This window comes from Schistocerca gregaria, chromosome 4 (genome assembly GCF_023897955.1).
Source record: "Schistocerca gregaria isolate iqSchGreg1 chromosome 4, iqSchGreg1.2, whole genome shotgun sequence".
In the NCBI taxonomy this organism is placed as follows: domain Eukaryota; kingdom Metazoa; phylum Arthropoda; class Insecta; order Orthoptera; family Acrididae; genus Schistocerca; species Schistocerca gregaria.
The window spans coordinates 87,298,152-87,324,841 of record NC_064923.1 but is presented as its reverse complement, the minus strand read 5'-3'; the positions used below and the strand labels follow the sequence as shown (position 1 = coordinate 87,324,841).

The window sequence follows — 26,690 nt, the reverse complement described above, 5'->3', positions numbered from 1 at the left end:
GCAAGAATGCAACTTGTATAGTATTTCCTATCTGTGAGGATGCAAGTTTTGCTGAAAATCATGTTGTTTACTACATATGTTTAGCATCTTGGAAGATGTCCAAAACACACTTTACTTCCTTTTAATATATTGGCTTCAAAGTCAGTCATATTTGTGAAATTTACCTATACCTTATTTTACTTGACAAATACTTACTATTGGAAATTGCAAATTCAGAATAATTATGTAAGATATTTTATGTTTGAAACTGAATATAATTTAGCTATCTGTCTTGTGTACCTAAATCACAAATCTGACAAAAACAAGGTTGTTTGCTGTTGCTGTATTCTTGTTGTGTATCTGTAGAGACTGTTTCAGCAGTTGGGCTCTAATGTAGTATATTAAGCATTTGCTTGTCAACTTATTTACAAGATAACATAAAAAAATTTGATTGGTTAGAATGGGCTGTATTTTGCAACTAATGGATAACACAGATGCATAATTGCTTCAAAAGGCAATTAAATTTCAGTGTTATGAGTATGCCATGTTAATGGATGCTTCTCCACTTTATACTGACTCCTTAGATCTTTGTTTTTCATATCCATTTGTAAATATCACAGAAATAGTTCCCGGTACCATGTAAAGACTATATTAGTTTCACTTTTCATGCCTTGCTTTGGCTTATAACAATTGTACAGAAATAATAACAGGCATTCTTACACAAAGTAAAAATATAACTTGAAATCATAATATAATGATAATTGTGCTCTCATCTTTCTGTTCACATTTTCCTTTCTTGGTGTATTCCAATGTTAGGATAGGACCAAGTTGTCATTGAATACCATTTTGAGCTCAGTAATTACTTAAACTAACATAGCTGGCAGTGTTGTAGCTAGGTGGCTCAGCTGGTATAGCATCAACATAGGAACAAAAAGGGTTTGTGCTTGATTCTCACATAGTCCAGACATCCTTTTTTCATATAACATGATCTCCATGTCAAATCATGCTTTATTATGTCAGCAAGACATGGTAAATTGTATCATGTTGTATTCTGTGTTGATACTGTCAATACCTTAACAGCTGTTAGGCTGAACTGGTTTTCAACTCATTGCTATACAGGAACATATCAGCTGCCATATTACCAAGTAGTAAAATACTGTTCTGTTCAGAACAGTGTAGAGTTGATGAACATTTTTAAACTAATGTTATACTCTGAGCTCTTTTATGAATTCTTATTGACAAAGCTAAGAGGTGTAAAGTGCAACAGAAGGAGAAATCCGTCAAAAAATATGAAATGAGTAAACACAAATAACTATTCTATATACTGAGGAGGCATTGAATAGCCTAATGAATAGTTAAATAAAATAGAAGTGGAACATCAAAACTCAGCATATGTCCATCCACCATTTACTGTGAACTAATTAATATCCAGCAAAATACTAAGTTGATATTTATAAAGCACATACAATAATATGATTATGGATTTTTTAAACAAGGTGACCACATTTTGTCTGTCTTCTTCCTTTCTCTTGTTGAAACAAAGGCCCTCAAGCAGGGAGATAAAAATGTATGAGCAAGTATGTCTGATAACAATTTATGGTGAAGTATAAGTCAGAAGAATGAAGAGTATAAGATATAAGTGGTTGTATAGACAATGCGGAAAGTTAAGAGTATGCTACTTAGTGGCAGTATTCAACCAACAAAAAATTTACTTCCAGTCATTGTTTAGCTACTAAAATCAGTTACAATAAAACGGAAACTAGTAAAAATTTTAATGTACTCAATACAAAAATTAATATAATTACTGTTAGAAAAATCTGAGAACTGAACTTTTCAATTCATTGTCCCACAACTATGGAGTCTCCAGGATCACATACTTTTTAGTAAAACAGGACAAAAGAAGTAAACTGTGTGAATTGCACGTACAAAAAGACAATTCCCCCGTCAATCAGACAGATGTATTTTAAGTTATTTGCCATGAAAGCACTATTGTTTTTGAACAAGCTGTTCTTTCATTATTTCCAGTAATTCAAAACCAAAAACTGTTTTAAGAAACATCACAAATGAAACAGTCATGTAATGTAATGTTAAATGCCCTGTTTTATGCTGCTATCAGTCATTAAGATCACAAGCATTTAACAGCACCTTGAAGTTAAGTGAAACATATCCGTCTCAAAAGTATTTATTTAAAGAGTGAAGTCAATCATTCAGTATGTCCATCTTCACCTAAGAATGGTTTCCTGGTCTGTACTGATTGTAATATTTGATGTTAAATGGATTTTTCTCTTGCTGAATTATCAAACAAGATTGAATAAAACAGCAACTTTACATACAGAGGCACTGGATGTACATAAAGCAATACTGAATACTGAATGACAAGAGTGACAGGAGTAGTACGATGTTTGCATCCAGAAGGTAAGGTTAGGTGAATGCTAAAAAATGAAGACTCACAATACATAATGAAAGCATATATAAGACAGATATTTGTAAACAAATGTAATTTAAGAATATGAGACAGGATAAAAAGGGAGAAATCTTTAAGGGCAATTATATAGGCAGTAAGGAAAAAGATAAAAATATAAATGCAGAGAGAATGAAGTAAGAAAAAGAAAATGAGCAAGGGAATGGATGTACATATTACATGTAGCAATGTAGGGTGCAGGAAAGAGTAAAAATAAGTTGTCAGTAGTTGCTATTGAGCCTCTCATTTCTTTTGCTATTTCTGTTCAACTGATTACATATTCCTTATAGGTATTATAATATTATGAGGATATTTTTTTTCTTTACAGTCATCTTATGCATTTGCAATTTTCATTTATGATGTTTCCTATCCTATCTGCGTTTTTCATTTCTTGTTGTTCATTTCTGTGCTGCTGAACTGGGACTCTTAATTACATGTCATTTATACTTCATCTTCCTTGCCTTGCTCTGAAATGTAGGCCATTGATTAGTAACTGACGAACCTCTTCCTTTCACATATACTGTTGTGATTTATTTTATTTTATTCTGCATAAGGAAACTTACATGAGATCCTATGTGAGCAAACAGTTATCAATGTTTCTTTGCACTTGTTTGCTGTGCTGTGATCTCATTTTGCAGAGTAATACATCTTTCTTCTGGAAGCTTTCATTTTAGTATCTCATATTTGTTACTCTTCTGAATGGATACTTCTAAACTTGTTTGTAATCTTATATGTTATGTTGTCAGAGTTTTACACTCAGAGAAAAATAAAACTTATGGGAAGACTTTTGCTGGTTATTAAAGCTTTAAGAGATGACTATATCTATTTTGATACAATAAGGTTTTTCACTTTCTACTTGCTAGGAGAAGAACATGAAAATTATATTATGTTAGTTTCTGTTGGTTTTTGGATGACTAAGCCAAGATTAACATATGTTACATAACAAAATTAGGAAGTCATCCACAGTTACTTCAAATTAATGATGATGTAAATAAAATAGAAAGAAACTTCCACATGGGAAAAATATATTAAAAACAAAGATTCCAAGACTTACCAAGCGGGAAAGCGCTGGCAGACAGGCACATGAACAAAACACACAAACACACACACAGAATTACTAGCTTTCGCAACCCACATCCTTTCATCTTTCCCTCTCCTTCCTGAAGAAGCAACCATCGGTTGCGAAAGCTAGTAATTCTGTGTGTGTGTTTGTGTGTTTTGTTCATGTGCCTGTCTGCCGGCGCTTTCCCGCTTGGTAAGTCTTGGAATCTTTGTTTTTAATATAAAGGGACAGATTTTACAAAATTATGCTATTAATAACAACAAATATTTTTGGATATTTGAAGCATCTATTAAATTAAGAGCATTCAAGACAGTTGAGGTTTTGGTTTTGGAAGTCATGAGATTTTTGTGAAATAGTAACCCTGAGAGATATAGAGTTGGTAATTATCAAGTTACCAGTTTGTGCTGATATTTCAAACAAGCTGTGTGTTTAACTATTTTAATAGATAAGAGCAATTTAACTTTTGACTGAAATCAAATGTTAGGCACTAAATATGTAGGACAGGCACAATAATAGTTGTGACATGATTTGGTCACTTTTATTAAAGATATGCTTTAAGAAAATTATAGTATATTGATTGCATACACACTGGCCATGAGTGCACTACATTAACTGTAAGAAGAGGAATTCTCACTGTCAATAAATAATGTGCACTCACTGTACTTAGAAGGAACAGGTATGAGAAAAAATGTGAGTGTAGTGTGTTTAGTAATGAGAGCTAAAATTCAGTTATTAAAAAGTCACTTCTTCCAAAAATTATTGATTTCACACCATATTATGCACAGTGACACAGATATGTATTAGTAAAATTGAAATGCTAGAGGACGGAAAGAGAAAAGGCATCAAAGACTGGAATGTCAGTAGAGATCCATGTATTAGATTAGAGGCACACAATCTGAAGTGTAATGCCAAATTTTGGTTATTTCTACTGTTACCACATTTCAGGAAATGCAGGTACACTGGAAATGTAGGTGCTGGAAATAGTACAGAAGGAGGAGCAAGCAATATGTCATGTGATATTAATGTTAACAGTTGCTAATATGTAGTCATTATTGGAAACAAGACAGCATGGTTTGACTAAAGAGTTCTGTCTCCTAATTAGTATCAAAAGGTATCAGAATAGACTGATGCAAAAAATATTCTGTTAAGAAATATTAAAATCGTGTTGTCCAACCTCATTGGTCATGGATTTATACCTGTTATGATTGAATTATTGAGAATTACATTTATATAATAGATACTTTTTGTAGGAAAGTAGCATTTAATGTCATTATTGGTCTAAGAATTCTACCAGTCTAGGTATCTAAGTGTGTGTGTGTGTGTGTTTGTGTGTGTGTATGTTTGTGTGTGTATATAAATATTCCTCTTTGAAAAAATAAATTTGTATTTTTTATAAGTATGTTGTTGCATACAGTCAGTGGGATTATGAAGTGGGGACTGTATCACTCACTTTTTACAGATAGACTTCATGCAACAAAGACCAGCTTGATGGAAATGTATCAGTTTTATGCATGTAAATGTCAGTGTATAAAATATACATATGTAACTCAAGTGTGTATGTCCAAAAGTTAAAAACATAATTGTAGCAAAACTTGCACCACTATTTTTTTTTATCTGTTTCATTTTCTACATCCAAGAAGGACATTTCCTGACACTAGCAGTCGTGGGTAATGCCCTTCCATTCACAGGATGGTGGTAAGAGGGTCCTAGTGTAATCTGTCTTACCATGCCTGATCCGAGCTGCTGCAGTAGTCCTGATCCTTGAGAGCTGGACAAGCATGCAGATGGTCGCCGTGAGCGTATGCTGCTCATACTGGAACTCAGCAAGAATGGAACACTGCTGCTTGTGTTTGGCATGCTTCCCCCCTGCATAGGACATGAATACAATTTTTTATTAGCTGCACATATTACATATGTATAGGTGCATCATTTCTGTTAGTGCATGTGACACGTAGATGTGTTTTATTCTGCACAATATGATTTACTGACTGAAAAGTTTCATTAGTTTACAATAGAATGCTAACTTATTTATTGTTTGTGTGGAGTAATGTTGCTAGCAGATTTTATTTTGATATTACCAAAGATGAAGTCTATTTCACCTTGTATGATCAGTTACCAATAAAGATTCTTTACTCTAGATGGCCATTTACTTCACTGGCATGTAGTATGTTGAAGTACACTGATATTATTCTTACTGCTTCCTTGCTCAATGGTAATATAGTTATTATATATTATTTTTCTGTATTTACATTCAGTTTGTGTTATAAGACAATTTCAGAGTATCAGGATGATGATTCCATGTTCACACCAAGTACAAAAGTATGAATATTAGGTTAGATTGCTATGTACCACAAAGAGAAAGTGTTAAACAGCAGACTTGCACATTTAATAGTAGATTGTTAGATTTGAGCTATGGAGCAAAACAGTTCATCAAATGGAGAAACACACACACACACACACACACACACACACACACACACACACACACACACACACACACACCTCCTGGAGACGACAGTGGCCATACATGTCTTGTTGTTGCACTCTTCAGTCCAGAGACTGGATTGATGCGGCTCTCCATGCTACTCTATTCTGTGCAAGCTTCTTCATCTCTCAGTATCTACTGCAACCTACATCCTTCTGAATCTGTTTAGTGTATTCATCTCCACGCGGCCCTCCAATACCAAATTGGTGATCACTTGATGCCTCAGAATATGCCCTACCAAACGATCCCTTCTTCTAGTCAAGTTGTGCCACCAATTTCTCTTCTCTCCAATTCTATTCAATACCTCCTCATTAGTTATGTGATCTACCCATCTAATTTTCTGCATTCTTCTATAGCATCACATTTTGAAAGCTTCTATTCTCTTCTTGTCTAAACTATTTCTCGTCTACGTTTCACTACCATACATGGCTACACTCCATACAAATACTTTCAGAAAATACTTCCTGACACTTAAATCTATACTCGATGTTAACAAATTTCTCTTCTTCAGAAACACTTTCCTTGCCATTGCCAGTCTACATTTTATATCCTCTCTACTTCGACCATCATCAGCTATTTTTCTCCCCAAATAGCAAAACTCGTTCACTATTTTAACCTTCTTAATTCTTAATCTAATTCCCACAGCATCACCCAATTTAATTAGACTACATTCCGTTATCCTCTTTTTGCTTTTGTTGATGTTCATCTTATATCCTCCTTTCAGGACACTGTCCACTCCATTCAGCTGCTCTTCCCGGTCCTTTGAGGTTCGCCGATGATATTGTAATTCTATCGAAGACAGCAAAGTTTTTATTTCTTCTTCGTGGATTTTAATTCCTACTCTGAATTTTTCTTTTTTTCCCCTTACTGCTTGCTCATTATACAAATTGAATAACATCAGGGACAGGCTACAACCTTGTCTCACTCCCTTCTCAACCACTGCTCCCTTTCCATGCCGCTCAACTCTTATAACTGCCTTCTGGTTTCTGTACAAATTGTGAATAGCCTTTGGCTCCCTGTATTTGACACCTACCTCCTTCAGAATTTAAAAGAGAGTATTCCAGTCAACATTGTAAAAAGCTTTCTCTAAGTCTACAAATGCAAGAAACGTAGGTTTGCCTTTCCTTAATCTATTTTCTAAGATAAGTCGTAGGGTCAGTATTGCCTCACGTGTTCCAACATTTTTATGGAATCCAAACTGATCTTCCCCGAGGTCGGCTTCTACTAGTTTTTCCATTCATCTGTAAAGAATTCGTGTTAGTATTTTGCAGCCATGGCTTATTAAACTGATAGTTTGGTAATTTTCACATCTGTCAACATCTGCTTTCTTTGGGATTGGAATTATTATATTCTTCTTGAAGTCTGAAGGTATTTCACCTGTCTCATACATCTTTCTCACTAGATGGTAGAGTTTTGTTAGGCCTGGCTCTCCCAAGGCTGCCAGTAGTTGTAATGGAATGTTTTCTACTGCTGGGGCCTTGTTTCAACTTAGGTCTTTCAGTGCTCTGTTAAAATCTTCACGCAGTATTATATCTCCTATTTCATCTTCATCTACATTCTCTTCCATTTCCATAATATTGTCCTCAAGAACATCGCCCTTGTATAAACCCTCTATATACTCCTTCCACATTTCTGCTTTCCCTTCTTTGCTATGAATCAAGTGTGTTTGCACCCCCCCCCCCCCCCCCCCAATCCTCTCCCTAACCCTCTGCCCTCCTGCTCTCCATCTGATGAAGGACTTTCTCTGACAGCTCAATCTAACAGCCCTATTAAATGTGCCTGTCTGCTGTTCAATGCCTCATGTATATGGTGAATAGCAATCTATCCTAAGATTCATATTGTTATTCCATTCTGAATTTTCCATTGTTTGATTTTTGCAGATATAAATATGTTGTAATAGCTTATCAAATCTTTTTTTATTTGTATCCTGCTGTGTTACTCAAGAGTTCGTTTTATTAACAATCCTCTCACATTGTGAAAATATTTATGATTATTTTATTTGTAGCAGTAATATATTTTGGACAATGTACTCATTGTTGGTTAATGATGCTTACTGTCATTCTGACAGTTACCTTCATTTTGTCTGGCATCTACACATAATTTCTGGAGCAACATTGTCTTCATTAGCCATTTGACTTCCAGTGAATGAAGACATCCTCTACTCTTTCCATGCATTGCAGTCTTCAGTTATGAAGTTATGAGTATACATTTTCGGGATATCTGCATCCAAATTGAAATTAAAATAGTGTGTTTCAGTGGACTGGGAATTCTATGTCTGTTTAATTAAGATCAGACCCAATCTCATATTTTTTCCTTGTGTGCAAAGTAGTTATGAAAAAAGTACTCAGTTTCTTTCTGAACAGTAAGAATTTTGTATTTCACACTGACTATTTTTTTTTCAGTTTGCTTATAAAACCTGATTTATTGTTCTAGTTCATACAGAAACAAACATGCAAAAAGTTAGCTGTTAGTTTGACCTCATTTTTTAGTTGAAACTACTGCCTTACCTTGCACCATAAGTAAATCTGCAGGAACAGAAATCTGTAAGAAAAAAAGGTTCTGCCCCTCCTCTTGCTATAAACAGCTTCTGTGATACACAAACGCACGCGAGCGCGCGTGCCCGCATGCGGACACACACACACACACACACACACACACACACACACACACACACACACACACACACACACACACACAGGCAGAATTTTGCATTCACTTAAGAAGAAATTATTATTTACAAAAAATTACTGAACTGTCCATTGGGTATTTAAACTACACATGAAATTGAGAACTGCTTTCAGTATTTGCAGTAGTTGTCAGTGTTAAGCACTGAATGTATAGTATCCTGATGAATCTTTCTTTCATCTACATTAAATCTCCCTTTTATCTATTGTTACCTTGTTTGAAACTATCCACTGTGTCAGTCTTTCTGTTTCTCATGTTCTTTTCCTGTTGCTTCCCTTCTTTGATTTATTCATTCTAACATGCACACTATCTTATCATAAGTATCCAGACACCTATTAGGTAGTAGATGTCAATATGGGAAGTGTCCAGCCATCACTTTCATGACAGCTTATGCTCCACTGGGGACACTTTCATTGAGATACAGGAATGTCTGTGGAGAAATGGCAGCTAGTTCTTCTCAAGAACCACAACCAGATATGGAAGTGATGTTGGATACTGGGGCCTGGAGTGAATTCAATGTCTAACCCCAAAAATGTTCCATTGGATTCAGGTTGAGGCTTTAGGCAGACGACTTTATTTCACGAATGTTATTATCCACAAACCATTGCTTCACAGATGCTACTTTATGCCAGTGAATTTCCATGCTGATACAGTCAGTATCTGATTGTTCCTCTACTGAACATAGTATGCAGTGCTATAAGTGGTCTCCACATCCTTCTTAATTTAGTGTCTTCTTTACTGCAAGAAGGAGACCACATCCTAACCACGAAAAACATCCCTAAATTGTAACACCAGCTCCTCTGTACTCCAGCATTGGCACTATGAGTAATGGCAGATTGATTACAGAAATGTGTGGCTTATGAGAAGCTGCTTGACCATTGTACGCTGTCCTTTTTAACTCCTTCCATACAACCACTATCCTAGCTGAACTGCCGATAGCTCTTTGGAACTCACAAGCAATTCATTTTGCTGATTTAAAGTGATTTTATACAACCAACCTCCGTCGTGCTTGGTGAACCGTGTCGGATAGTAGATGAGTATTACCTGGTCTTGGCTTAGTTATGACTGTTCCTTCATATTTTCACTTCAAAATCACATGACCAACAGTCAGTTTGGGTAGCTTTAGAAGAGTTGAAATGCCGTGTATGGATTAATTTACTCATGTGACATCCAATGACCAGTCTGTGTTTTCGAAGCCACTGAGCTTTCCTGACAGACCCTTTATGCTGGTACTGATTCAGTACTGACAACACAATTCTCCTTGCCTCTTCTTATATTGGTAGGTCTGCCTCTTGTGACATCTAGTGACCAATTTTGCATTACATAGGGATGTCCAGATACTTTTGATCAGATAGTGTACCTTGTTATAAAGTTGTTCTACACTTTTCAGGCTTGATTCCTTGACCTGCTCATATAACTTTTATAGTTTTCTCCAATTTATTGGTACTAATTTGTAACAATTCAATAATCCAGAAGAGACATTTACTTCATTTGAATCTTTTGGCTTAATTTGATGCTTTACCATATTCAATTTTTTATTTATGTGTCACATTTTCATTTTGTCTTTCGCATTATATATCCACCACTAATGTTGGGGGATCTACTGTCGTTTATTTCTGTGACCAGTTATCAGTAAAGCTTTTTTGTTCCTTTCTCATTACCAGTGACTCTTTTCTACACCAATTTTCATTGTCATTTAATTCCTTTTTTATTTTGAAAGCCTCATGTTTTCCTGTATTTAATTCAAATGAAGAATTTCCCATAACCCCTGATCCCTTGAGAGATTTTTATTTTTCAACGTTTCTGTATATCCTCAGTTTTAGCTACTGTTACCTCATCTTTCCATTTCATCCAATTATCAATGCAGCTAAATATTATCTTTAGTCTTTTCATATGCAAGCTTTCACCTTTTACAAAAATTATCCATTTATTTCAATTTTTCAAATCTTGGGATGTGTAGTACCAAAAAAATTAAACACCTCTAGCTGAATACATTTCTGTACCAAATGTTGCTGTTCCTCATTACAACCATAAAATTGTTCATTAAGCTTAGTATTTCATTAGTGATTTTAGTCATACATAACATTGCTAGTCTAGTGTATAACATTGTATGTGGAAGTGTAGTCAGAATATGGGTTTGCTTCTCTTGCCAGTGGCAACATAGTCCATATTGGTTCATGTCAGTAAGTGTAGACTTGCTGTATATAATGTGCTCATTTAATTCCTCATTTTTGCATACAGCTGAAATCAGGGCTGGTTTGAGAACATATCTCCACACAAGCGAATTATCATTCGGCACCGTCGCTTCCTCCTTTTTCCTCATACATTTCCCCCAGTGCCTATTTTCACTACTAATTGTGATATACTGTGTATACAGATCTTGTACTTGGGTGCCCCTTGGCACCCATCTCTGCTTGGTGCCTCAAGTGGCCTTTCTAATTGTGATAAGTCCTGTATTAGAAATCTTACAGTTGTGGTGCTGCTGGCGCCCCAAGTGGCGGCTTGTGTTGCTTGGTTAGTGGCTGGAGTATCTGGTAACAGAATGTACTTCTCACTTTCATGGTAGAGGTTAACATGTCATTTACTTAGCCCAAAGACACCACATATTTTTAGTAGAGCCACATACAGATCTGAACCATAAACTGATCAGCAACAACTGGTGACACAAAATATTGTCAGTCTGGATTTTATATCCTCTCTACTTTGGCCATTGTAAGTTATTTTTCTGTCCAAATAACAAAACTTTGCTACCACTTTTAATGTGTCATTTTGTAATCTAATTCTGTCAGCATTACCTGATTTAATGTGGTTACATTTCACTACTTAACGTTTTAGTTTAATCGACGTTCATCTTACTACTGCTTTTCAACACACTATCCATTCTATTCAACCGCTTTTCCCAGTTCTTTGATGTCTCTGACAGAATTAAAGTGTCATCCAAAAACTTCAAAATTTTATTTGTTCTTCTTGAACATTAATTCAGTTTCCAAAATTCTCCTTGTTTTTCATCACAGCTAGATCAGAGCATGAATAACATTGTGCATTGGAAATGGGGTAAAATCATGTCTCACACCCTTCTCAACTATTGCTTCCCTATCATGTCCTGTAAATTTTTATCAACAGCAATTTGGTTTCTGTACAAGCTCATATATAATAATGCAAATACTATGTGTTAAGTTATCTCACTGCACCAAAATGGCTTATGGACTCTGTGTGTTGCACTGTACTTGCCATGATAATCTGTTGCTGCTGTATGTGACACTAAAAGTGTTTCACTTACCTTAGTATCAAACAGAGATCTCATCGTTTAATGAGCTATTGCATTTTTATTTACATTTTATTTGATTATAAATTAATAGCAATACAGTTCTGACATTGTGATTTGTTGATTTTGTATGCAGGTATAAATGAATAATTGAAAATCCAGGATGGACTAATGACAATATTATAAAAAGGATAGATTGCTACTCACCGTGTAGTGGAGATGTTGAGTTGCAGACAGGCACAACAAAAAGACTGCTAAATAAGTAAGCTTATGGCCAAAAGCCTTCTTCTGAAGTAGAGAACACACTTACATACACACAAATACAACTCACACATGCCTGACCACTGTCTCTGAGTGCCAAGGACAGACTGCGGGCAGCTGCATGTGGCAGGAGAAGCAGTCTGGATGGTGGGGATAAGGAGGAGACTGGGGTGGGGAGGTGCACATATAGCATGGAAGGAGTGGGGACGGTGAAGTGCTGCTTGTGGAAGCATACAGGGGCATGGTAGGGAGGGGGTAGGGCAGCTTGGTGCCATCCAGGGGAGAGAAGTAAAAAGATTGTGTGAGTGTTGGTGAAGCTGAAGGTGATATAGTACTGGAGTGGCAAGAGGAAGGGGGATACCTGGGTGAAGAGCAATGATTAATGAAGGTTGAGGACATGGGGGGATTATGTGTACATGGGATACATTGCAGTGAGAGTTCCCACCCATGCAATTCAGAAAAGTTGGTGTTGGTTGGTAGGAAGGATCCAGATGGCATGGCTGTGAGGCAGACATTGACATGAAGAATGTTTTGTTTGGCAGCATGCTCATTAACTGCATGGTCCAGCCATTTCTCAGTCACAGTTTGTTGGTGGCCATCCACGTGGGCAGACAGCTTGTTGACTGTCATGCCCACATAGGACACAGAACAGTGGCTGCAGCTTAGCTTGTAGATCACATAACTGCCTTCACACATGCCCCTGCCTTTGATGGGGTAGGTGGGTGTGGGAGATGCATCTAGGCCTGTTACAAGGATATGAGCCATGAGGCAAGGGTTTGGGAGAAGGGCTGGAGTAGGGATGGATAAGGATAGTGTGTAGGTTCATTGAGTTCTGGAATATCACTGTGGCAAGGGTGGGAAGGACAGTGGGTAGGAAATTCCACAGGTCTCATATTGTTTCCCCATACTTCATCCATTCTCTCATTTTTGTTACTTTCTTTCCCATATTTTTGCAAATTTTTTCACATGAATTTCTAGGTTATTTGCAAATTTTTATGTGTTTTTATCTCCACCTTTGTTCTCCTTGGATTCTTACTCTTTCCATCTGAGCTAATACAGAAAATTTTCCTTATCCATAGGCAGAAACCAGTCTCACACACTGTTTATGCAGTGTTGTCTGGCTCATGGAATCCCCCCATAAATGACCTTACCATTGAATTACCCAGCTCTGCCTACAACCTCTCCTTCCACTATGACCTCCACCAGTTTAGATTTCGCCAGCTCTTAACCTTCACCAACCTAGCCCTGCAAAACCAAGTAAATCAAGCCCAAACCTCCTCACAGTATCCCCTCTCCATCCATAAAATTCTCCTACTGTGCATCCCAAGTTCCTGTATCCCATATCTCACATTCAGACTCTTGCCCTACAGACACTATAGCAGAATGTGCATTGCCACCTTGAAAACTGTGGAACCTGTTCACCTCCTACTCTTCCCTTTGACTACCACTATTCACTGCCTCTACAACAGGCTCCAAACCACTCCCACATACCCTCATAGCTGACAAACACTGCAATGTTTAGCACACTCTTCATAACTCTTTCCCACCACCGTACAGAATCCAGAACCTAAACAGACTTGGAACAGAATCCAGAACTTAAACAGACTTGGAACACAGTCATGAACCTTCCCTCCAAAAGTCTAAGTCCCTCACTACAGTGGAAACACCTTTTCACCACCAATCCTACCAGTCAGACTCAACTCAAAACCAATGATGAACTCCATTCATAAAATTCTCCTACTGTGCATCCAAAATTCCTGTATCCCATCCAACTGTGATCCACCACCACTGCCCCAAAACCATGCCTTCTTAACTTTTCAGAATTTCTTAACCTTGAATCTTGCCTCACGATTATTCCCCAAATCCTTCAACATGCAAGCTAAGCTTTGTGCACAGAAAGAACTGCAGTCCCCCAACTAAAAACTGACCCTGACATTGTAATTATACCTGTTGCCAAAGGCTCCATCACTGTTGTTTTGAACCCAAGGACTACCTGGCAGAAGGACTCTGCCAGTTGTCAGATGCATCCACCCACAAACCCTGCCACAGTGACCCCATTCCAGAAATCCAACAGGATCTCTGGTTTCTCCTCAAATCCTTAGACACATCCCAGAACTTTTCCCCTGAGTCTCTCTCTCTCCTCACCCCCACCACTCCCTGCACTCCTACCTTCCACATGGTTCCTAAAGTCCATAAACCCAACCACCCAGTACACTTTTGGCCACTTACCATGCCTGCACTCACTGAGAGGATCTCTGGTCTCATAGACCAACATCTTTAGCCTGTTATCTGAAACCTTCCCAAAAGATGCCAACCATTCCTCCACGGGCTCTACAAAGTTTCTGTAGCTTTACCACATGATGCCCTGCATGTCACCATTAATGCCACCTCCCTCTACACTAACATTCCTAGTGCCCATGGCTTTTCTGCTTTTGAACTCTACCCTTCCCAGTACCTGATGGCTTCCAAACCTACAACCTCCTTCCTGGTCAACATGGCATGGCCAACTACATCCTCACCCATATGTACTTCATCTTTGAAGAGAACACCTACACACAAATCCATGGTATGTCAACAAGTACCTACATGGCACCATAAAAAAACCAAAATTAAAATGGTTCAAATGGCTCTGAGCACTATGCGACTTAACTTCTGACATCATCAGTTGCCTAGAACTTAGAACTAATTAAACCTAACTAACATAAGGACATCACACACATCCATGCATGAGGCAGGATTCGAACCTGCGACCATAGCGGTCGCTCGGCTACAGACTGTAGTGCCTATAACCGCACGGCCACTCTAGCCGTCACATGGCACCATCCTATGCCAATCTATTCATGGGCCATCTAAAGGAATCCTTCCTAATCATCCAGAATCCAAAACACGTGACCTGGTTCAGATTCATGGATGTCATCTTCGTGATCTGGATCGAGGGTGAGGATACCCTATGCACATTCCTCTGGAACCTCAACACCTTCTCCCCAATTCTCTTCTCTTGGTTCTCCTTTACCCAACAAGCCACCTTCCTCAATGTTGACCTCCGCATCAAAGATGGCTACATCAGCTCCTCTGTTCATATCAAATCGACCAACCACCAGTAATACTTCCACTTTTGACAACTGTCATCCATTCCATACCAAGAAGTCCCTTATATACAGCCATCACATCTACAGTGATGATCAGTCCCTCTCGAAATTTAACAAGGGTCTCACTGAGGCCTTCACAGACTTGTACCAGAACATGTCTCCTGTGCCTTATCTCTCCAGTCACTAACCATCTCCCAGAGTCTCACTGTCCAGCCATGCCCTGAAATGAATAATATTTTACCTACTATTCTTTGCACACCTCCCACAGCGGCATTCTATCACCCACTGAACATTCACAATATCCTCGTCCATCCCTATTCCAACTCCACTCCCACCACCTTGCCTCATGGCTCATATCCCTGTAACAGACCTAGGTGCAAGACCTATTCCATACATACTCCCATCACCAACTACTCCAGTCCAATCACAAGCATCGTATTACCCATCCAAGACAGGACTACCTGTGAAAGCAGTCATGTGGTCTACACGCTAAGCTGGTAGCACTGTGCTGCATTCTATGTGGATATGACAACCAACAAGCCATCTGTCTGCGTAAGTGGCCAGTAATAAACTGTGGCCAAGAAACAGCTGGGCCACCCAGTTGATGAGCACACTGACCAATACAACGTTATTCATTTCAGTGACTGTGACACAGCCTGGTCATTCAGAATTACGCAGGTGGGAACCCTTGCTGCAGTATAATCTATGTTCCCATAACCCCCCTGGTCTCAACCTTTGTTAGTCACTGTTCTTCGTGCACGTATCCACTTTCATGTTGACACCCCAGCACTACAGCCTACTACTCAACCAACACACCCAAAGTATTTTTACTTCTCTCCTTTTCCATTCCCCCCCCCCTCCCCCCCCACCCCACCCACCCCTCTCCTCTCTCTCTTCCCTGCCTGCACTGCACCAAGCTGCCCTAACCTCTCCCCACCACACCCCTGTATGCTCCCGTATGCCCATTAGCCTTACCCTTTCATAGCCCAACCTCCTCCTTATCCCCACCATTCAGATTGCTTTTCCCATCATCCACAATTGCTCGCAGTCTGACCTTGGCGGCCAGAGACAGTGGCCGCGTGTGTGTGAGTTGTGTCTGTGTGAATGTGTGTGTATTGTCTACTTCAGAAGAAGGCCTCTTGGTCAAAAACTTACTAGTTTAGCAGTCTCTTTGTTGTGATTGTCTGAGACTCAACATCCCCACAGTATAGTGAGTAGCAATCTATCCTTTTCACAATATTTGTGCAGATGAGTATAATGTATGGTGTGTGTGTGAAATTGTTTTGAAGTTTTGCATTTTCTGATATGATACAGAAAATCATCTTAAAAATGTCATTTAGAGTTTGAGTCTTATACCTCATATGTTTCCACAAAATGAATTTATATGTACTGTGGCTCCCCAAACTGTTCAGCATGGTATTTAAGAGACAGATGCATTTTTATATTTGGGCAATAATTAAAAGTAACTGCATAACTACAGTGTGCTGAGTCTTGTGAGACAGCAACTGATTTTAGATTGTGAGGCAAAAATAGAGAGCCAGAGTTGCAACTAAAATGCATGTTTATTTAGTTGGCGAACAGTTTTGGGCTATGCCTGTTCATTAATGAACATTAGTTGGGACCATACACATATGTACCCACTTTATTGCTATTTTGGATGGACATTTTAACTGACATACATTGTTGGTTTGAGAATGGGCATGTTCTGAAGCCATTCACCAACTAAATAGACATTCATTTTAGTTGCAACTCTGGCTGTCTCTTTTTGCTTCACAATTAAAAGTACAGTGAACTGTACAAGCTTGAGCTTGTATTGGTCAACATGTGTTCATGTAAAAGTGCATGTGAAGACAGATGGAAAATTAATGTACACCATAGTAATGACAACTACAAATGTTTACGTCTATATTTTGTTGGTGATTTTGAAAATAATATTCATTTTACAATAACAAGTACATCATGATACTTTCATTTTTAAGGAATAATATGTGATTGTTCTCCTTCAACGGGTACAATAATATAGCAAAAATAGGAACAACAGAAATATTAGATAATGATGGAAACATTCAGTAGCAAGCAAGACTTTTCACTACAATCTCTACTACATCTATTCCTATAGTCTTCAAAAGGTGTATTAACTAAGAAAGCAAGCATTTCAAGCCACAGTTATTAACACTGTTAGATTAGCATGCCTCTGTGTTCACAGTGCTAGATATTAACTAATGGGACATTTGACTGAATCAGTGGTACCACTGGGGAGAATCACACACAACCATCAGTGTAGCCAATATTCCCATTTCATTCTTTGCATGAAACAAAGAAAACATTGTTTTGTTATTGTTGCTGAAACTAATGCTAACAAAGGAAAACAGATAGGTTGAACCACAGAATATAAAGTTTCCAAATAACTTCATCCCTTTAAAAATATTAAGTACTGTAGAATTCTCACAGTTTATAGAAACAACCAGATGACTTGGGGCAAATAGGCAGATAAATCTCACACAAAAATAAACTGCAAGACTTTTTTAGATGCAGGACAACAGATGATATAATTACAATGTAATATTCAAATTATACTGGCAAGTACCTTTCTTGATTAGGTGCATTCATTGTGATCAAGTTCTCTTATTGTGTGTTAATTAAAAGCAAACAACACAAATTTTGAGCTAGGCAACAAGAACTTGGCTAATGTGTAGGAAATATCATACTTTTATAGTTCACAAAAACTGTCTGATAATATTTTTTTGGAGCTCCCAGTTTGTATGCTTGGTTAACAAATATATCAATTATAAGTGACACTGGACCAGGTAAGGGAAAACAAAAATTTTGTGAAAAATTTTCCGTTGGGTAGTATGAGTGTTGTCTGGGGAGTAAACATTCATTTCAAATAAAATTTTTCTGAAGCTATATTTATATTCTCTATAACCATCAATGTCCATACATTTTGTGGTCCAGGGTATGAGTTTTGCTTTCAATATTCCATGTGCTTGCTCAGTTACCCTTTTTACCACCTCTCATTATTAATTGTTATCTATTTTATTCTTCACTTATTTCTTGAAGTTTGTAAATAAGTGAAACTTGACTACATGTCAAAGCTTTCCACCTGAGGGAGAGGACTGTTCCTGGGTGCTACATCAGTTTGTGGGTAGGTGTAGGTATGCAGCATTTCAGGTTGTCTGTTTTATCAGTTCGGTACTGTTTCTATAACACTTAACAACAAACATTATCTTGATTTGAATTTTTCTTTGACACTGAGTTTGTGTACCATTCTTCTTCTACTTGTTCTTCTTCTTCTCTCTCTCTCTCTCTCTCTCTCTCTCTCTCTCTCTCTCTCCCTCCCTCCCTCCATTTCTTTCTCTCTTTCTTTTTTAAGAAAAGGTGTGTTGTGACCTTCCCAAACTCCCCTTTCACTGTATAACACAGAAAGCCATCTTATTGTCTCGTCACAGTCAGACACTAAAAAGTACCAATATTGGCTGTAAAATCCTGGTTTTAATGTACCTTTTGAGCACAACAGTAGTGCATAATAGCTGTGGATAATAGTGGTGCATCATGCAAACAACAGTGGAAAAAGTAGTGCCAATGATTGTGACAAGTAAGTTTCCTTTTGATTGTATCAGGTTTGTATTTTTACTTTCTGTGCAACCATAATATTAATCAAAGAAGTCAACTCATATGACGTAATTGGCTGGGAGACCCCAAGGGGTAGGTTCAGCCACCTAGTGGGAGAGGTTTTTCCTATCCTTCACGCAAACTTCCTTTACAAAGTGGTAGCTTTGTGTGCATAAGTGTATCTGATACATTAATTTGGCTGTAATGTGTGTGTGTGTGTTTGTTATATGGTATCATGTTTGTGCTGTACAATGATGAGAGAAGGGAGTGGGTGCAACCAGTGCCAGCACATGGCCTACTTCCCTCAAACAGCACAAAGAGAGCCACCGACCTTAATGTTACCATCCAATGAACATATCAGCATTATCAGTGTCATGTGCACTCCCTCCATGAGACACTGTGGAGAGATTTGGAATTTAATACCGGACATTTGCGCAAAGTCTGGTGGTCAGAAACTTAACGCCACCACCCCTCGTCCATTTTGCTGGAGAGGCAAAGGGAAAATTGTCAAAAGTGTTGTGACATATCTGTGTGGTTACCCATCCAAGTACTGGCCATGCCTGGTATTGCTTAACTTTAGTGATTTGGTGGAAACCAAAGTGATAAAGCCATTGGAATGAATGCATGGCTTAATAAAACTGATTCTCTGCTACAGTTTAATATCAGTAATACCAGTATGCACAAAGAAGTAAGAATTCTTACATGCCAGTCACCATAATGTAATAATTTTAGGAAGCAGCAATTCATCTGTATTCATAATCTTCAAATAATTATGAAGTGTACCAGAGGAAATTTTTATTTTATCATTTGTTAGTGTTTCTCACTATTCTATTCACATGCCAAGCATGAAAACAGATCGAGAGTGATTGGTTAGTACCCAAATTCTATCTTCAGCATCTCCACAGCAAAAATATGAAAAGGGATGAAAAATATACACTACTTATGTTTGTAGTAATTTGAGCAGGGTTTGGCAGGAGGTATTGCATCATTATTTGAGTGTCTGCCTTTTCCTTCTTTTTTCCGCTGTATTTTTGTAGGTGACTATGACCTGTAATATTTTGTCATTCCTGAGAACTGATTTGATTCTCATTCCTGAAGTGGTGCAGTACTTCATTCACGAAGGAACATTTGAAGATGTACTCAACTCTTTTTCTGTTCACAGCACCTGTGGTATTAGTTTTGTCTAATCATTTAGTTTGCTTACTTTATTAAATGATGACAGCTCTTTTGATTCTTTAAGATGTTCAGTTAATCCTGTCTGTCAGTAAGATATGCATAGGGACGTGTTAGTTGGATCTCTGCGGCAACAATAGTGGCCCATTGGTGCCTGTACTTATCATTGCTGATATAGATGCACTTTCTGATGTGTTTTATCTTGCCAGTTAATCTTCTTTCAAAGGTGAACAGTGAACAATTCATGTGAAGGATATCTGGGTGAAGGCAAATGTGGGTACTTGTCTCATGACTGTTCCTGTTCACCATAATAATAGATAAAGGGTGTTGCTGGTATGATGCCTGGACCAACACAAGTTGCTTCATCCAGTGAGAATTCAGAAGGACTTGCACAAAGGGAAGGGTTTCCTCATGAGTGAGGATGACATAGGTGACAGAGACTCCCAGGAAAATAATTGCTGTTATAGGAAGAAGATCACTGAACAGGATGGCAATTCTTCTGGAAAACCTGTAAATCTCAGGGAATTACTTATTACTTGGAAAAATTGAGGAAATCTTAGGGAATTTCATAAAATCTCAGGGAATTCTGTGTTTTTAACCAAGCTTGGGATTTAATTTTAGTGAATTTTACAACTCACAAACTTTAAAATACTTAATATTTCAAAGTATGTTAATCATATGAATATTATCCCATATAAATTATTGATGTTTAACCACTGTGGTCAAACTATTGCTTATGACTAGTATATCTCAGTCATGAAGAAAGAAAAGTCTTCATTGTGAAACTCTGCCACAATATAAATCTTGTTTTGTGTATTTGCTTCAGTTCTTCCAGGTAATTACAATTATTTAGTTGAACAGATTAAAAGATGGTCTGATTAGCAGGACTAAATTAAAGTTATTTTTTGACTGCCTTATAATGCACCAGCTGAAATGCAGCCCCACTGTGAATGATGTCCTTGAACATGAAATGAATTGGTTGATATTTGTAACTGGCATTCCAATGGTACAGCTAGGGATCCTGTAAGGGTGGATGGGGACTTGGGAGGTCTCAGGGTGTTGTGCCGATTCCCATAACCACAAGTTTGAGGTGCAGCCTTTCACTGAAACTGCAACTAAGCCATTGAAACTCAGGTCACCTGTTTTGAGGATACCTGTTTTGTCCATTGTCAAGAGGGGGCAAACACAGAAGGGTAAGGGTCTATTAATCGCCAGCTGTTCAAACGTATAGCAGATTATAGTACCCCTTAAGGAAGTGACAGCAAGGGACAAAAAAGGACACCGAGTACACTCAGTGTGCATGCCAGGGGGTCTCATTCAACATGTTGAAGAGGCTATTCTGTGGGGGACCAGAGTGCAACGAGCTGCAGATTGTGGTTCACATTGATATCTGTTGTCTGGGCTCCAAAGTCATACTTGAATCATACTAGCAGCTGGCAGAGAAGGTTGGGAAGACCAGCCATGTGCAGTTTGGTTTTGAGTCAAATCACAGGACTGGCTTGGAGACTTCAAAGGTTCTGTGATGAGCTAGGTTGCAAGTTCCGGACTTGTCGAGAACTACAGGATCCCCCTAAATCGGTCATGGGTACAGTACACATCAGAATCTGCTACTCAGGTAGCTGACTGTATATGTGGTACACGCGACGGCCTTTTAGATTAGATGAAACTTCATGCAATCCAAGTAACAATAGCTGTAGGAAACCCAGAGGAATCGATGTAAGATTGAAAGAAATGCCTCCCACAGATGAGAGTTTTAAAATCCTAGTGATAAACAGCCAAAGTATTCACAACAAAGCACCAGAGTTTGAAGTGCTCCTGAAAAGCAGTGAATCTCACACAATACTAGGTACAGAAAGCTGGTTAAAATTTGAAATTGCTTGCAGTGAGATCTTTGGAGAAAATTTAAGTGTATATTGAAAGGATAGGCATATTGGAAATGGAAGTGGTGTATTTGACACTGTAGGCAAGGAATACAAATCAACCAAGATAGAAATTGAAACTGTGTGTGAGATTATTTGGGCAACACTTACTATTATGTTTTGGCATAAAACGATTATTGGATCCTTCTATCACCCACAAGTCTCATATTCTAATGTAACCAAAAATTTTATAAGTTGATCAATCATACAGTAAGCATAGGTGGACACTTTAACAACCCAACAGTCAACCGGAAAAATCACAGTTTAGTTAGTGGTGAATGTGATTAGTCAACCTGTGAAACATTACTAAATGATTTCTCAGAAAATGATCTGGAACAGACAGTTCAGAATCCTTCTCATGACTGAAATATATTGAATCTAATGGCAACAAACAGAGTTGACTTCTTTGAGGATGTCTACATTGAAACTGGTATCAGTGACCATGACACAGTTGCGGAAACAATCATTACCAAAGTACAAAGGACAATTTAACCAAGCACAAAGATATATATATATATATATATATATATATATATATATATATATATATATATATATATATATATATATATTTTCAGTAAACTAGGTAAACAATCAGCTGTGTCATATCTTAATGAGGAACTTGAAACATCCAGCACAGGGTAAGAGCATGTAGATGTACTATGGCTGAAGTTCAGTTGAAATGCACTGGAAAGATATGTATCCAGTAGAACAGTTCATAATAGGAGGGACCCTCTATGGTAGACAGTCACTATAAAGAAACTTCTAGAGAAACATAATGGATATAATACAAAGCAGAGGGCTACAGACAGAGATATGCTGAATGAGATACATTTGGCTGTCAAGAGAGCAATGCATGAAGCCTTCAGTAATTACTGTAGTAGAATGCTGTCGAAGCATTTTTCACAAAATGCAAAGAAATCCTGTTGTGTGTAAAGGTTATTAGTGACACCAAAGCTAGTGTCCAGCCACTAATGGAAAGGACAGGAATTGAAACAGAGCTTAGCAAAGGAAAGGCTGAAATACTGAACTGGTGTTCAAATGTTCCTTTACAAAGTAAACCTCAAGAGAATTGCCTCAATTTAATCCTCCTACCACTGAAAAGATGAGTGAAATAAGCATTTGTGTCAGTGGTATTGAGAAACAGCTGAAATCATCAAAACTGAAGAAAGCTCCAGGACCTGCTAGTATCCCTATCAGTTTAGATATTGAATTTGAAACTGAGGTAGCCTCTCTTCTAACTATAATCTATCATAGATCGCTCAAATAGAAACCTGTGTCCACATATTGGAAAAAAGCACAGTTCATGCCCATCTACAAGAAGGGTAGTAGAAGTGACCCACAAAACTACCGTCCAGTATCCTTGATGTCAATTTGTTGTAAACTCTTGGAACATATTCTGAGCTCAGCATGGATTCAAAAAACATCGGTTATATGAAACCCAACTTGCACTTTTCTCATGTTACATACTGAAAGTCTTGGATCAAGGTAGTCAGGCAGATGCAGTATTTCTTGACACCTGGAGAGCATTTGACTCAATACCATACCTATGTTTATTGACTGGATTGAGGACTTTTTGTTAGGGAGAACACAACATGTTTATTTTGGATGCAGAGTCATCATCAGAAGTAGAAGTAGCTTTCGGTGTTCTGGGATATTTGCTGTTCACATTGTATATTAATGACCTTGGAGACAATATTAGGAGTAATACCAGACTTTTGGCACATGATGGAGTTATCTATAATGACATACAGTCTGATAGGAGCTGCATAAATAATAAATAATCAGACAGATCCTTGTAAGAGTTCAAAGTGGTGCAAAGGTTGGCAACTTGTTTTAAATGTTCAAAAATGTAAAATTGAGCACCTCTAAAAAAAAAAAAAAAAAAAAAAAAAAAAAAAAAAAAACTGTAATATATGAGTCACTGTTGGAATAGGCCAACTCATACAGGTACCTTAGTGTAACACATTATAGGGATATGAAATGGAATCATCACATTGGCTCATTTGTGGGTAAAGCAGGTGGTAGAATACTGATAAAGTGCAAGCAGTCTACAAAGGAAATTGCTTACAAATGACTCATGTGATTGGTTCTATAATATTATCCAAGAGTGTGGGGCCTGGATCAAACAGGCCTAACAAGGGTATTGAGCATATACAGAGAAGGACAGAATGAATGGTCATAGGTTTGTTTGATCCATGGGAGAGTGTCACAGAGGTACTGAGGAAACTGAACTGACATACTGTTGAAGATAGATGTAGACTATCCCAAGGAAGTGTACTAACAATGTTTCAAGAACTGGCTTTAAATGATGGCTCTGGGAATATACTACAACACACTATATATCGCTCACATAAGAATCGTGAGAATAAGAATAGAATAATTACAGCATGCACATAGGCATTCTTCCCACTCTCCATATGTGAATGGAATGGGAAGAAACCTTAATAACTGGTACAAAGCTACATACCCTGTACCATGTACTTCACAGTGGTATGCAGAGTACAGATTTAGCTCTAGCTGTAGAACACAAGTTTTGGAGCTGAGATAATTATTTCTGCTCTTGTTTATGTGCCTGTCTACCACGTATTACCTTCTGTGTAAAGTGAGTGGTTATTGTTACTCATTCCATCTTTGTATTTCATCTACCACTTTCCAGTACTGATATCATTCATTGCTTCATCTCTAACATGTAATTAGACAGTTAATATTTAGAGACTATTTTTCTTTATCACAGACAGATTTGTGGTACTGTTGATACTGTACAGGCATAATCACAGTGTTTGATGAGTGGGGGGGGGGGGCTTATGAATTACAGTATGTGTATGTGTGTGTGAGGGGGGGTGGGGGTTGGAGGGTGTGTGTGTGTGTAAAAGTATATGTGGGTAAGTCTGGTGATACCTCTGAAACTACCCGCCACTAGACACTGGTTTTTGTGTTTGATGCTATCCTTCAAACCCTCCTTCAATAAAAAAAATTGACAAAGAAAAAATATGAAAAATATTTAACTCCAATGATACAGTGATGTACCAAGATAAAAGTGTCAACTTCCCAACAGAATTACTAAATCTGTTCAAGGCCCCTAATATGGTCTTACCAAAAAGCTTCTAAAAACCATCATAGAAGCAGAAATATTAAACACAAAAGAAAGAGGGATGTCATTTACGAATTCCACTCATTTCAAATAACTTACCATTCAGCTATAAAGTCTCAAATTCCCAGTAAAATTAATGTGTAGTATAATGTCAATGAAGCACAAGGGCAAATATTCTGTTGCTGTGGAGTGCATTTAGAAGACTCGTTTCTTCTGCCATGGACAACTTATTTGTCTTTGTACCCAAAGGCTTAACAGCAAATGTAGTTTATAAGACTGTACTTTGAATAAGTTATAGCATATACGAATGAGAAGATCAATTGCACATTTTTTCCAGTGCAGGAAACAAATGGGAAAAAAGACTTAGTAATGTGCCCTTTTTCAGCTTGTAATGAAATGAAAAGGTCTGTATGTAAAAAGGCAAAGGGCTGTCAATAATTGATTAACAAACTGACAGCAAAAAAGTACTGCGTGTCTAGTAGGCATCTTTAGGGTCTTTATAAGTATGATATGAGATAAAGTGTACTAACTTCAGTGGTAAATGGGGGTTGGACATTTTCTGGTGAAAATTGTCACTAATTCTGGAGAAGGAAAACTAAAACAAGTAAAATGCTTGACTTTGTGGTTAAAGTGAGGGAATGAGCTGTGCAGTGTGTGTTAAAAAGCAGCATATTTGCACTCACCTTCGTAAACAAGGCATAACATCTTAATTAGATGATATACTTCAAAATTACTTGAGGCTGCAATGGTAATAATTGTGACTGAAATGCAAACATCAGCAGACAACACCAAAACATATAGCATTGCTGTTTCCACAGAGATGGTACTCACGATCATGCTCCGTGCAAGCTGGATAGAAAAGAACAGATAAGCAACAATCAGAAAACATAGATCATACAACTAGCACTCAGTCTTTCATACACTGAAACTCTAATTTCAATATTTGAGACACTGGAGTTTATAAGCCTTTTTTTCTTTTTTCCCCTGGATATTTCAAGGTCAAATAACACAAGGAAAATCAAATTGTGATAAACATCTTTAAAATGTGTGATGTTACTGTTGAATATATTTTCTTTGTGTCCTTGAGCAATAAAGAAAAATGTTTGTGATTTGAACTGATACAAAATCAATAAAATTAATATGTGCATACTGAAACAACAAATAATAAAGTCACCAAGGAACATCAACTCAAGACAAAGACAAAGGACAAACACATACACATTTGAACCCAGCTTGGACCATAAAAGTTTTCTAATAGATCTTCACATTCACACACACAGGTACACACATAGACAAAACATCAATGGCAGAACACATAGGACTGCCCCTGTAAGGCTTGAGTTAACTGCAGGAAGTGCTCATCTGTTGTAATGGTGACCATCACCAACATTTATATTACAGCTCCAGATGCTGCATTAAAAGATGGAATTGTGAAAAAATCGGTTCTGTCATGCCTGTATTACACTAATACTTGTAGGTAGATAAGTCTGAAGCAGATTTTATTTATAAAGACAAATGTATGACATAAAAATATATATTGCATGATCACTGAGCACAGTTGTACACATTTATTGTTATAGTTCATTGTCTTTGAATGGATTAAG

The 26,690-nt window shown here is 37.6% G+C and overlaps 1 protein-coding gene across 1 annotated transcript in view; it reads right to left on the bottom strand.

Annotated features, from left to right (window-relative positions):
* The window catches only part of LOC126267610 (SCY1-like protein 2), a 1,033,915-nt gene that overhangs the window by 32,902 nt on the left and 974,323 nt on the right, over nt 1–26,690 (bottom strand). The window contains exons 17-18 of the mRNA XM_049972911.1: nt 25,918–25,935; nt 5,229–5,369 (exon numbers count right to left, since the gene is read on the bottom strand). Coding sequence (XP_049828868.1) covers nt 5,229–5,369; nt 25,918–25,935 — 159 coding nt within the window. The remainder of the gene's footprint in view (nt 1–5,228; nt 5,370–25,917; nt 25,936–26,690) is intronic.